Below are 15,017 nucleotides of genomic sequence, written 5' to 3'. Positions count from 1 at the left end.
CACCATTTAGAGACCCCCGGCCCCGCCCCCCACATGCGGGTCACGACAAACTGAAGTACAGCAGCGCCCTCCAGTGTCCAGGCAATCGGGCCTACACATTCCATTTAATGTCTCCACCATTTGGAGACCCCCGGCCCCGCCCCCCACATGCGGGTCACGACAAACTGAAGTACAGCAGCGCCCTCCAGTGTACAGGCAATCGGGCCTACACATTCTATTTAATGTCTCCACCATTTGGAGACCCCCGGCCCCGCCCCACACATGCGGGTCACGACAAACCGAAGTACAGCAGCGCCCTCCAGTGTCCAGGCAATCGGGCCTACACATTCCATTTAATGTCTCCACCATTTAGAGACCCCCGGCCCCGCCCCCCACATGCGGGTCACGACAAACTGAAGTACAGCAGCGCCCTCCAGTGTCCAGGCAATCGGGCCTACACATTCCATTTAATGTCTCCACCATTTGGAGACCCCCGGCCCCACCCCCCACATGCGGGTCACGACAAACTGAAGTACAGCAGCGCCCTCCAGTGTACAGGCAATCGGGCCTACACATTCTATTTAATGTCTCCACCATTTGGAGACCCCCGGCCCCGCCCCCCACATGCGGGTCACGACAAACCGAAGTACAGCAGCGCCCTCCAGTGTCCAGGCAATCGGGCCTACACATTCCATTTAATGTCTCCACCATTTAGAGACCCCCGGCCCCGCCCCCCACATGCGGGTCACGACAAACTGAAGTACAGCAGCGCCCTCCAGTGTCCAGGCAATCGGGCCTACACATTCTATTTAATGTCTCCACCATTTGGAGACCCCCGGCCCCGCCCCCCACAAGCGGGTCACGACAAACCGAAGTACAGCAGCGCCCTCCAGTGTCCAGGCAATCGGGCCTACACATTCCATTCAATGTCTCCACCATTTGGAGACCCCCGGCCCCGCCCCCCACATGCGGGTCACGACAAACCGAAGTACAGCAGCGCCCTCCAGTGTCCAGGCAATCGGGCCTACACATTCCATTTAATGTCTCCACCATTTGGAGACCCCCGGCCCCGCCCCCCACATGCGGGTCACGACAAACCGAAGTACAGCAGCGCCCTCCAGTGTCCAGGCAATCGGGCCTACACATTCTATTTAATGTCTCCACCATTTGGAGACCCCCGGCCCCGCCCCCCACAAGCGGGTCACGACAAACCGAAGTTCAGCAGCGCCCTCCAGTGTCCAGGCAATCGGGCCTACACATTCTATTTAATGTCTCCACCATTTGGAGACCCCCGGCCCCGCCCCCCACATGCGGGTCACGACAAACTGAAGTACAGCAGCGCCCTCCAGTGTCCAGGCAATCGGGCCTACACATTCCATTTAATGTCTCCACCATTTGGAGACCCCCGGCCCCGCCCCCCACATGCGGTTCACGACAAACTGAAGTACAGCAGCGCCCTCCAGTGTACAGACAATCGGGCCTACACATTCCATTTAATGTCTCCACCATTTGGAGACCCCCGGCCCCGCCCCCCACATGCGGGTCACAACAAACCGAAGTACAGCAGCGCCCTCCAGTGTCCAGGCAATCGGGCCTACACATTCCATTTAATGTCTCCACCATTTAGAGACCCCCGGCCCTTCCCCCCACATGCGGGTCACGACAAACCGAAGTACAGCAGCGCCCTCCAGTGTCCAGGCAATCGGGCCTACACATTCTATTTAATGTCTCCACCATTTGGAGACCCCCGGCCCCGCCCCCCACATGCGGGTCACGACAAACCGAAGTACAGCAGCGCCCTCCAGTGTCCAGGCAATCGGGCCTACACATTCCATTTAATGTCTCCACCATTTGGAGACCCCCCCCCCGGCCCCGCCCCCCACAAGCGGGTCACGACAAACCAAGGTACAGCAGCGCCCTCCAGTGTCCAGGCAATCGGGCCTACACATTCTATTTAATGTCTCCACCATTTGGAGACCCCCGGCCCCGCCCCCCACATGCGGGTCACGACAAACTGAAGTACAGCAGCGCCCTCCAGTGTCCAGGCAATCGGGCCTACACATTCCATTTAATGTCTCCACCATTTGGAGACCCCCGGCCCCGCCCCCCACATGCGGGTCACGACAAACCGAAGTACAGCAGCGCCCTCCAGTGTCCAGGCAATCGGGCCTACACATTCCATTTAATGTCTCCACCATTTGGAGACCCCCGGCCCCGCCCCCCACATGCGGGTCACGACAAACCGAAGTACAGCAGCGCCCTCCAGTGTCCAGGCAATCGGGCCTACACATTCTATTTAATGTCTCCACCATTTGGAGACCCCCGGCCCCGCCCCCCACAAGCGGGTCACGACAAACCGAAGTTCAGCAGCGCCCTCCAGTGTCCAGGCAATCGGGCCTACACATTCTATTTAATGTCTCCACCATTTGGAGACCCCCGGCCCCGCCCCCCACATGCGGGTCACGACAAACTGAAGTACAGCAGCGCCCTCCAGTGTCCAGGCAATCGGGCCTACACATTCCATTTAATGTCTCCACCATTTGGAGACCCCCGGCCCCGCCCCCCACATGCGGGTCACGACAAACTGAAGTACAGCAGCGCCCTCCAGTGTACAGACAATCGGGCCTACACATTCCATTTAATGTCTCCACCATTTGGAGACCCCCGGCCCCGCCCCCCACATGCGGGTCACGACAAACCGAAGTACAGCAGCGCCCTCCAGTGTCCAGGCAATCGGGCCTACACATTCCATTTAATGTCTCCACCATTTAGAGACCCCCGGCCCCCCCCCCCACATGCGGGTCACGACAAACTGAAGTACAGCAGCGCCCTCCAGTGTCCAGGCAATCGGGCCTACACATTCTATTTAATGTCTCCACCATTTGGAGACCCCCGGCCCCGCCCCCCACAAGCGGGTCACGACAAACCGAAGTACAGCAGCGCCCTCCAGTGTCCAGGCAATCGGGCCTACACATTCCATTTAATGTCTCCACCATTTGGAGACCCCCGGCCCCGCCCCCCACATGCGGGTCACGACAAACCGAAGTACAGCAGCGCCCTCCAGTGTCCAGGCAATCGGGCCTACACATTCCATTTAATGTCTCCACCATTTGGAGACCCCCGGCCCCGCCCCCCACATGCGGGTCACGACAAACCGAAGTACAGCAGCGCCCTCCAGTGTCCAGGCAATCGGGCCTACACATTACATTTAATGTCTCCACCATTTGGAGACCCCCCCCCCCGGCCCCACACCCCACAAGCGGGTCACGACAAACCAAGGTACAGCAGCGCCCTCCAGTGTCCAGGCAATCGGGCCTACACATTCTATTTAATGTCTCCACCATTTGGAGACCCCCGGCCCCGCCCCCCACATGCGGGTCACGACAAACTGAAGTACAGCAGCGCCCTCCAGTGTCCAGGCAATCGGGCCTACACATTCTATTTAATGTCTCCACCATTTGGAGACCCCCGGCCCCGCCCCCCACAAGCGGGTCACGACAAACCGAAGTACAGCAGCGCCCTCCAGTGTCCAGGCAATCGGGCCTACACATTCCATTTAATGTCTCCACCATTTGGAGACCCCCGGCCCCGCCCCCCACATGCGGGTCACGACAAACCCAAGTACAGCAGCGCCCTCCAGTGTCCAGGCAATTGGGCCTACACATTCCATTTAATGTCTCCACCATTTGGAGACCCCCGGCCCTTCCCCCCACATGCGGGTCACGACAAACCGAAGTACAGCAGCGCCCTCCAGTGTCCAGGCAATCGGGCCTACACATTCTATTTAATGTCTCCACCATTTGGAGACCCCCGGCCCCGCCCCCCACATGCGGGTCACGACAAACCGAAGTACAGCAGCGCCCTCCAGTGTCCAGGCAATCGGGCCTACACATTCCATTTAATGTCTCCACCATTTGGAGACCCCCCCCCCGGCCCCGCCCCCCACAAGCGGGTCACGACAAACCAAGGTACAGCAGCGCCCTCCAGTGTCCAGGCAATCGGGCCTACACATTCTATTTAATGTCTCCACCATTTGGAGACCCCCGGCCCCGCCCCCCACATGCGGGTCACGACAAACTGAAGTACAGCAGCGCCCTCCAGTGTCCAGGCAATCGGGCCTACACATTCCATTTAATGTCTCCACCATTTGGAGACCCCCGGCCCCGCCCCCCACATGCGGGTCACGACAAACTGAAGTACAGCAGCGCCCTCCAGTGTACAGGCAATCGGGCCTACACATTCTATTTAATGTCTCCACCATTTGGAGACCCCCGGCCCCGCCCCCCACATGCGGGTCACGACAAACCGAAGCACAGCAGCGCCCTCCAGTGTCCAGGCAATCGGGCCTACACATTCCATTTAATGTCTCCACCATTTGGAGACCCCCCCCCGGCCCCGCCCCCCACAAGCGGGTCACGACAAACCAAGGTACAGCAGCGCCCTCCAGTGTCCAGGCAATCGGGCCTACACATTCTATTTAATGTCTCCACCATTTGGAGACCCCCGGCCCCGCCCCCCACATGCGGGTCACGACAAACTGAAGTACAGCAGCGCCCTCCAGTGTCCAGGCAATCGGGCCTACACATTCCATTTAATGTCTCCACCATTTGGAGACCCCCGGCCCCGCCCCCCACATGCGGGTCACGACAAACTGAAGTACAGCAGCGCCCTCCAGTGTACAGGCAATCGGGCCTACACATTCTATTTAATGTCTCCACCATTTGGAGACCCCCGGCCCCGCCCCCCACATGCGGGTCACGACAAACCGAAGTACAGCAGCGCCCTCCAGTGTCCAGGCAATCGGGCCTACACATTCCATTTAATGTCTCCACCATTTAGAGACCCCCGGCCCCGCCCCCCACATGCGGGTCACGACAAACTGAAGTACAGCAGCGCCCTCCAGTGTCCAGGCAATCGGGCCTACACATTCCATTTAATGTCTCCACCATTTGGAGACCCCCGGCCCCGCCCCCCACATGCGGGTCACGACAAACTGAAGTACAGCAGCGCCCTCCAGTGTCCAGGCAATCGGGCCTACACATTCTATTTAATGTCTCCACCATTTGGAGACCCCCGGCCCCGCCCCCCACATGCGGGTCATGACAAACCGAAGTACAGCAGCGCCCTCCAGTGTCCAGGCAATCGGGCCTACACATTCCATTTAATGTCTCCACCATTTAGAGACCCCCGGCCCCGCCCCCCACATGCGGGTCACGACAAACTGAAGTACAGCAGCGCCCTCCAGTGTCCAGGCAATCGGGCCTACACATTCCATTTAATGTCTCCACCATTTGGAGACCCCCGGCCCCGCCCCCCACAAGCGGGTCACGACAAACCGAAGTACAGCAGCGCCCTCCAGTGTCCAGGCAATCGGGCCTACACATTCCATTTAATGTCTCCACCATTTGGAGACCCCCGGCCCCGCTCCCCACATGCGGGTCACGACAAACCGAAGTACAGCAGCGCCCTCCAGTGTCCAGGCAATCGGGCCTACACATTCCATTTAATGTCTCCACCATTTGGAGACCCCCGGCCCCGCCCCCCACATGCGGGTCACGACAAACTGAAGTACAGCAGCGCCCTCCAGTGTCCAGGCAATCGGGCCTACACATTCTATTTAATGTCTCCACCATTTGGAGACCCCCGGCCCCGCCCCCCACAAGCAGGTCACGACAAACCGAAGTTCAGCAGCGCCCTCCAGTGTCCAGGCAATCGGGCCTACACATTCTATTTAATGTCTCCACCATTTGGAGACCCCCGGCCCCGCCCCCCACATGCGGGTCACGACAAACTGAAGTACAGCAGCGCCCTCCAGTGTCCAGGCAATCGGGCCTACACATTCCATTTAATGTCTCCACCATTTGGAGACCCCCGGCCCCGCCCCCCACATGCGGGTCACGACAAACTGAAGTACAGCAGCGCCCTCCAGTGTACAGACAATCGGGCCTACACATTCCATTTAATGTCTCCACCATTTGGAGACCCCCGGCCCCGCCCCCCACATGCAGGTCACGACAAACCGAAGTACAGCAGCGCCCTCCAGTGTCCAGGCAATCGGGCCTACACATTCCATTTAATGTCTCCACCATTTAGAGACCCCCGGCCCCGCCCCCCACATGCGGGTCACGACAAACTGAAGTACAGCAGCGCCCTCCAGTGTCCAGGCAATCGGGCCTACACATTCTATTTAATGTCTCCACCATTTGGAGACCCCCGGCCCCGCCCCCCACAAGCGGGTCACGACAAACCGAAGTACAGCAGCGCCTTCCAGTGTCCAGGCAATCGGGCCTACACATTCCATTTAATGTCTCCACCATTTGGAGACCCCCGGCCCCGCCCCCCACATGCGGGTCACGACAAACCGAAGTACAGCAGCGCCCTCCAGTGTCCAGGCAATCGGGCCTACACATTCCATTTAATGTCTCCACCATTTGGAGACCCCCGGCCCCGCCCCCCACAAGCGGGTCACGACAAACTGAAGTACAGCAGCGCCCTCCAGTGTCCAGGCAATCGGGCCTACACATTCCATTTAATGTCCCCACCATTTGGAGACCCCCGGCCCCGCCCCCCACAAGCAGGTCACGACAAACCGAAGTACAGCAGCACCCTCCAGTGTCCAGGCAATCGGGCCTACATATTCTATTTAATGGCAATGATGCATAAAAATACTTGGAAAAGATTTTATTTTAGAAGTCATTTCCACTGGTCCCTTGCCTGAGGCGACCTGAAAAAATGCTCCGAAAATATATTTTGAGTTTGTTTTACAGAGGTTTGTATTATTTTAAGGCAAAGTCCCGGAATCTCACACGATACTGTAGTTGAAGAAACTCGAACAGGTCACGCAGCATCGTGAAAAAGTAAACATTCGGTCCTTCAAGAGAGAAAAATAATCACAACCTTTCGGCATTTCCTCATTTCATTCCACTGGACTGGGGGATTTTGAGTGTGCGGCAAGGTTTAGGATTCTTCAAATGAGGTTGTGATGCACTGCTGCAGCAGTGAGCAGACACAAAACTCAAGAAAGCCTGTACAACCAGGCTTTATTCAGTCAAAAGTCTCTGCTGCAGCTGTACTAGGGACTCCTGATGAGTGACCAGCTCTGGAGTGCCTGCTCTGGATTATATCCCGGGTGGTTAATTGACAGCCAGCTGGGTGGAGTTCGGCCTATTCAGGTGATCTGTCCTCCAGTGATCTTCCTGCAGGTGCAGAGGTCACCCCCTGCAGTAGGCTACATAGGTTTATGTATTTGAGTTCACCAACTTCACCATCATAGAGGCAAATTCAGTACAATGAAGTTGGTACTCATTTTTAAATTTCACTTTTCTAACGAGGCAAGGTTTGCCCCTTTTGCCAGGTTTTAATTGTACATGCTGCAGGCAGTTAGCAACTTGCCGTCAAAGGACTTGCACAGGCTGTGGGTTGCTAGACTCATGGGAATCAGGTATCAGAAATGGGATTCAAGGGCTCCAGAAGGGTCTCAGCATTGAAAGATTCCTGATTATATCAGAGGTTTGGATCTGAGCTTGGGATGCCTGTTTTGAACTGGAGTCTATGCGACTCCTGGAACACTGGAGACAAATTGATGGACCCTAAGTCTCTGAAGTGACTCTCTTTTGCTTCTCTTTCTGCTTGTAAGGGGCGTCAGGCAATGCTCTTGTCAATGTTATGCCTTACGGCAGTCAAAAGCTGAAGTATATCATGTATGTTACATTTTTAATGTATTATTACAGACAATAAAAGAAACTTTGGAACATTTTTAGCCTTTGATGGAGACAAATAGTTAATGTTTCGGGACAGGACTGCATATTGTTCTTGATGGATGCTACCTGACCTGCGGATTCCTTCCAGCTTCTCATTGTTTGCTCAAGATTCTAGCATTTGCAGTTTAATGTAGAACATTACAGCACAGTATAGACCCTTCACCTTATGACATTGTGCCAGCTATATAAACCTACTCAAAAAATAAGCCTTCCCTATCTAATAACCCACTACTTTTCTTTCATCTGTGTGTTTGTCTAAGTCTTTTAAAAATCCCTACTGTACCAGCCTCCATCAGTACCCCTGGCAACACATTCCAGACACCTACTTTCTGTATAAGAAAACTTACCACTGACATCTTCCCTAAACTTTCTACCCCTCACCTTGTATTGATGTTTTCTGGTGTTTGCAATTCTCACTGTTGGAAAAAGACATTGGCGATCCATACTAATCTATGCCTATCATAATGTTGTAAACCTTTATTTTGTCATGGTTCATCCTTCTTTGCTTCAAAGAGAAAAGCCCTAGCTCTGCTAACCTTGCCTCATAAGACATATTTTCCAATCCAGTCAACATCCTTGTAAATCCCCTCTGCACCCTCTCCATAGCTTCCATATTCTGTTTATATGAGGTGCCCAGAAATGAACACAATATTCAAAGTGTACTCTAACCAGAGTTTTACAGAGCTGCCACATGACCTTTTAGCTCTTGAACTGAACATCTGAATCCCCTGACCAATGAAGGCCAGCATACCTTTTTAACTACCCTATTAATGTGCATGTCAACCTTGGATTTTTGGTCTGTTCTTCCACATTGTTAAGAATCCTGCCATTAACCATATTCTCCACCTTCAAGTTTGACCTTCTAAAATGCATACTTCACACTTAACCAGACTGAACTCTAACTGCCACTTTTCTGCCTAACTCTACATCCTGTCTAGATCTTTTTGTAACCTACAACTTCTACACTCCACAACACCTCCAACCATTGTGTCATTTGCAAACTTACTGACCCATCCTTCTACTTCTTTGTCCAGGTCATTTATAAAAATCACAAAGAGAAAGGTCCCAGAACAGTTCCCTGCAGAGCACCACTAGTCACCGACCACCAGTCAGAGCAAGCTCCATCCACTATTACCTTCTCCTTTCTGCAGGCAAGCCATATCCAAATCCACACAGCTCTAGTTCCATAGATTTAATGACACATGACTTTCTGAAGTGTCTACCATGTGGAAACGTTATAAAATGTATTAAAAACAAACCTATGTTATATGTTATTTTTTCCAATGGAATACATTTATTCATTTCTATGTACCATTGCTGTATTCTCAGGCTATCTTCTAATTTCCAGGTTGACATAATATTTTTTTGCTACAGTTAATGCTATCATAATAAATCTTTTTTGTGCTCCATCCAAATCGAGTCCAAATTCTTTACTTAGAAAATCTCTGAAATTTTTGGTATGTTGCTTTTTGTGATTTTATTTAATACCTGATTTAAATCTTCCCAAAACTTTTCCACTTTCTCACATGCCTAAATTGCATGTACTGTTGATCCCGTTTCCTTCTTACAGCGAAAACATCTGTCTGATATTGTTAGGTCCCATTTATTTAACTTTCGGGGCATGGTGTATATCCTGTGTAACCAATTATATTGTATCATGCGTAACCTCGTGTTTATTGTATTTCTCATAGTTCCAGAGCATAGCTTTTCCCATGTTTCATTCTTTATCTTTATGTTTAGATCTTGTTCCCATTTTTGTTTGGGTTTACAGCTTGTTTCCTCATTCTCTTTCTCTTGAAGTTTGATGTACATGTTTGTTATAAATCTTTTAATTATCATTGTGTCTATAATCACATATTCAAAATTGCTTCCTTCTGGTAACCTCAGCCTGCTTCCCAATTTGTCTTTCAAGTAGGTTTTCAGTTGGTGGTATGCAAACATAGTACCGTGAGTTATACCATATTTGTACTTCATTTGTTCAAAAGATAATAATTTATTTCCCGAAAAACAATTTTCTATTCTTTTGATCCCTTTTCTCTCCCATTCTCTAAAGGAAAGGTTATCTACATACATATAATTTAAGAAATAACATCACAGATTTCGAACAAATTTGGGAACCATACATGGAACACAACAGAGAAGTCCTATCGTGGACCTCCACCACCTAAAATGACAGAGGAGAAGATGATGAAATGAACTGACCCAGTATGTAAAACTAGATGACACAAATTTCTTGTTTATTTTCATTGTGTGATGACATTGTTTAATGGGTTTAATGTATCATATATGTTGAACGTTGAGTGGGTGGGGAGGGGGGTGAAGGAGGGAGGGAAGAGAGGGGGGAAAGGGGAGAAAATGACACTGTGTATATTCAAGAGGGAAATGTTTGTGTGTATTTTGGTCAGTATTTTTTGGTCAGTATTTTTCATAGTGTGAAAAATTTTAAAAAAATTAAAAAAAACAAACCTATGTAAAACAAGCTCTACGTCATCTGCTTAACTCCATATTTCGGACATCTACAGCCCTACCTTTATCAATTTCTTTTGTTACCTCCTCTAAAAGCTCAATTAGGCTCATGAATATGACCTACCCCTCACAAAGACTTTATTCAGGCACCTGCCAACATTTTGCTCCAACCTTGATGAAGGGCTCAAGTCCAAAATGTTGTTATTGTATCTTTGTTTTTGTTACATAAATTATGATGTTTGACCTCCAGCATATTGTGTTTTTACTTCACAAAGCTATGCTGATTATTTCTCAGAAGACAACACTTCTCTAAATGCTTGGAAATCCTCTCCATTTGTTTGCCCACCACTGATTTAAGACTCACTGGTCTAAAATTACCAGGATTCTCCCTGTTACATTTTTTTAAACAAGGGAACCACATTTGCCATTCTCCAATCCTCCAGTACTCCAAGAGCACATAATGATAATTGGTAATGCCCCAGTTATCTCTTCTCTCACTTCCTTAACTATCCTGGGGTATATCTCGCCTTATCGCAGGGACTTCTCAATCATATATTTTTAAGAAGGTCCAATACTTCTTTTTGCTTAATCTTAATATACTCCAGCAAGGATCCTAGTAGGCACCTTTGGGTTTTCCTAACCCCCAACACCAACCATTGCAAATTAATAATGACTGCTTGCACAAGACATCACATTCCTATAAGCAAAGGGATAATGTTCTGCAGCACATTTTAGTGTCTTCAGCAGAAAGTGAAAATGCCATTTCTGATCACTTTAAACTCAGCAAAGCCAGTGTGAATATGTACAGTGATATGTCCACCCAAGAAGCTTCTTGTGCCAGTTCACAAAGGGTCACATACTCGAAGACATGCATTTAAGATATGGGATGGGGGAAGGAGTTTAAAGGAGATATAACAGAGTGGTGGATGCCTGCAATGGGCTGCCAGGAGTAGTGATGGAAACTGCTACTGTAGTAGCATTTAAAAGACTTTTAGTTAGGCACTTGAATATGTGCTGCTGGACTGGGAGGGGATGTCGAGACAACTGGATAATAACCTTGCCATATGATAATTGGTATATCAGATTATCGAGGAGGAAATTTATATAATATAAAATGTAGAAACAAAAAAAAGTTTTATAAAGAGTTTTATAGTTCTTTTGCACACGATTCAACTGAGTCACTTCATTTTTTTGCATATAGAAATTAGGTACACCAATTCAAGAAAGATATCTGGAAGCTGAAAAATGACCAAAAGCTTTTGATGAGCTTAATCAAAACTGGCAGTGGAATCCAGGAATAAAGTGAGTCAAACCTCACAACTGAAACTTACTCTACCACACGATGTAGGCAGGAGAGTTAATGTTCCTATATTTTACAGGTTGAAAATTATAACCACCTGGAGGACACTGAAATAGATAAAGTAGAAAAGTCAGTGAATGAAACAATGGAATGGAAGAGTACTGCAATGGACGCACAAGCCAAACTAAGTTTTGATCAGGATCCTATAGTACACATGGCTGAAATTAAAGATAAACAAAAGGTTATATTTCTTTTGTAATAAATTGATATAGTTATAAGCATCTTTATGACCAAGAAACTGGAAAATTACAAAATTCAGACAGTTTTTAAAAAAAGCTTTAAATGCAGGCAGGTTAGTGGCAGATTTATAGGGCAAGTGCATCTTTATCTACTGAGAGGGACTGCCCTCGATATTTTCAGGACTCCTTGTTTTAGACTCTAAATCAAATGAAGTATTTTGTTTTCCTCTAATACTTGCTAACATATTCATATTTTGAGGCAGTGATCATTAATTATTAATCTGAACTATGTCTATATAGTTTAAATTTCTCAGATGAGACACAAATTGTGAATAATAATCAATCCAAATTTTACTTTTCAAGTGGTTACTCATCAGCATCTTGCAGGACATTTTACTTTACATTGTCATTCAGTTTAAAATTCAACTGGAACATCACATTGAATCCACATAATTGATTACTTTCAAAAAGACCGAATCAACCTTTTAGATTCAGGATATTACATAAACCAAATTATTTTAAGTGGTTGATGTTGCTCGTCATTACACTCTACTAAAACAATCCTGAATTTGTATGACATAATCTACCTGAGCTAGCTGAACTTGCTCTTGTATCTCTACCAAAAATTAGAACTTCTTAATATTCTATTCCTTCAGTATTATAATTGTTCACTTCCAATCCTTGTGAGTGAGAAAACAGGTTTGGTAGGTCTCAAAGGCAGAGATTCTGGATACACAATTTTGGTAGGGAAAGATTTTGTTTACAGAAGGCAAGTGTGGAAAATAGTAACAGATGCAACACACACACTTTACAGCAGCCATGGGAAAAGTAATAGTGAACAATTAATAATGAATGTGGGAAAATTAGCGTGGTAACAAAATACACACACACACACACACACACACACACACTCAACTGCTACATACAATGATCAAGGAAAAATCACTACGATTCCCCACCACCCCTTGATTCAGTGCAGGCACGGCTCTATGCAACAAGGGACACTAATTAAATGCTCCCAACCCTTTTAACAGTGCACATCTTACCAACAGTTTCTCCAGCACCTTTCCATGTTTCTAGGCCGAGAGAAAAGCATTGGTGGTCCCAAGCTGGCAAAGAGGGAAAAGAAAGAACACATGGCACCTTTATTGTGCTAGGGGTTCCAGCCTTGCTCATTAACAGGGACCAATGGCTCGGTGCCAGGAAGGTTAATCCAATTACAATAGCCCAAAGCCAAGTACAGGCAGGCTGGGGAGTCCAGTTCAGGTAATTTGCATGGGTGCAATGTCAAGGGGCACATTAATGGATGGGGCGGAACCAAGCAGCTGGTGTGTCCTCTGACTAGGTAGGGGAAAGTGCTGTGATAGCCACAACCCTTTCCAATACAACCCTTAATTATAAAAGCATTAGTAATGCTTATTTTTAGTTGTACAGTAAATTTGAAAATGAAATCCAACAAGTCAAACAATACAGTTGGTAATTTTTCTCAACCTTCACAGGAGCTGGACAACATCGGCAATCCAATAGTAACTAAACCTAAGCCAAATGCAGAGAATCCTAAAGAAGAAAAACAATCAATGAATGTGAAGGTAAATTCCAGCAATGGAGGAGAATCAATGAAGAATGAAAATATATTTTTCTCCATCACTGTGTCTAAATGCCCAGATGTATTCATTTATTTTTAAACATTCCAGTCTTTATATCTTCTGTACCCAAATGAAAAGTTTGGTATAATGTTTTGGTAAAGTACTAAAAATGTAAGATTCCTGTGGAATTGTAAATATCTGTTAAATCACGAACAGGGCATGATGCAATTTATTCTTGAGTTAATCCTAGTTATTTTAGGTTGCTTAGTTAAGCATGGAGCTGCTAAAGTTTCAGTACATCTGAGCATGTGTGTATTCTTATAATTTTCAATTTTTTGTGTAATACAGTATTAAGGCTATCATTGGTCCTGCATACTAAGAACTGGGCAAACTGTGTATGTCTTACTGATAATCAAGTTTCAATTTGAATAATCAGTTCTTTTGTGCAAAATTGCTTGTAGAAGTTAACTCTCCAAAATAAAACACCTTCACTACATTGCTTTCCCCAGCCAGAAGAAGAAATTTGTTTATTCCCGGGGTTCTACCAAAGGTTCAATTGTAATATAGTGCAAGAGCTCTTGTAGAAATTCCTGGTGCATCTCCTTACAAAATTACAATATTTTATTTCCTTGTTTTATCACTGGATGCCAACTAATAACTTCCCATTCAGCTGATTCTGAAGAGCCAACAACAGCCAGCCCCTATTTTCATACTTCACCATCCATGCAGTTTCAAGGCAAAAAGTGGTTCAATTTCATCATTATTATCACCTTCGAAGCACATTAAAATGTTATTGATTCTCAATGGGTTATGAATGGTTGGAATTTAATTACAATCTTTAATTCCTAACTTGTGAACTTTTGTTAATAGAATGGGCCAGAGGAAACCCCATTTTACTTAACTGTATTACAAAAAATATAACGAGGGAGAGGGACAGAAAAAGGGTTCTGCCAATCAAATGATAGGAATATGTTTTGAAACTACAAATTTAGCTCCCATACAGGGAAAAAAGTCAATGACCTGACCAAAACTGCCAATATTTGGTTATACAGTATGGAAACAAGCCCTTTGGTCCAACTTGCCTACACTGACTGAAATGTCCCACATGCCAGCATTGAGCCTTAATCCCTCTAAACCTATCCTACCTATGTATCACTCCATTTTAAAAAAAATCACTGTAGTACCTACTTCATCCTGCAACCCATTCCATACACTCAACACTGTAGGGGGGGGAAAATCTCTCCATCCCTCACCTTACACCTATGTCCATTGATTACAAATTCCCTTACTCTGGGCAGAAGCCTCTCCATTCACCTGCTCTATTCCTCCAATGACTTTGTATACCTCTGAGATCACCCCCTCAACGTTCTGCACTCCAAGGAATAAAGCACGAGCCTGTGCAATGTCTTGTAGCTCAGGCTCCTAATACTGGCAACATTCTCCTAAATCTCTGTATCCTCTTCAGCATGACAACTTTCCAGTAGCAGTGTCCAAAACTATATACAATACTTGAAATGTAGCCTCACCAACATTCAACTAGAACATGGCCTCCCATCTTCTGTACTCAATCCTCTGACCAATGGAAGCCAAATTCTTTTTGAGATCTCAACCTTTGAATAATTCTGCCATCTTCAGCCCTTCTCTCATTATCAGCAGACTTCACTGCAAAATGTTTACTCAACCTAAT

At 47.5% G+C, this 15,017-nt stretch overlaps 1 protein-coding gene and 1 long non-coding RNA gene across 2 annotated transcripts; both read left to right on the top strand.

Moving 5' to 3' along the window:
- The first annotated feature begins 1,936 nt into the window (after positions 1-1,936).
- On the top strand, positions 1,937-4,000 carry LOC138740066 (uncharacterized). The gene has a single exon (XM_069892493.1). It carries the CDS (start codon positions 1,937-1,939, stop codon positions 3,998-4,000), a length of 2,064 nt encoding a protein of 687 aa, XP_069748594.1.
- Positions 4,001-9,803: 5,803 nt separating this feature from the next.
- LOC138740126 (uncharacterized) lies at positions 9,804-13,819 on the top strand. The gene is made up of 4 exons (XR_011342687.1): positions 9,804-9,944; positions 11,407-11,507; positions 11,585-11,746; positions 13,244-13,819. It is a non-coding gene; the product is annotated as an uncharacterized lncRNA (long non-coding RNA).
- Positions 13,820-15,017: the final 1,198 nt, after the last annotated feature.

Source organism: Narcine bancroftii, chromosome 7 (genome assembly GCF_036971445.1).
Source record: "Narcine bancroftii isolate sNarBan1 chromosome 7, sNarBan1.hap1, whole genome shotgun sequence".
In the NCBI taxonomy this organism is placed as follows: Eukaryota; Metazoa; Chordata; class Chondrichthyes; order Torpediniformes; family Narcinidae; genus Narcine; species Narcine bancroftii.
Note: the sequence above shows the minus strand (reverse complement) of the source record. Positions and strands in the feature narration are given on the sequence as shown.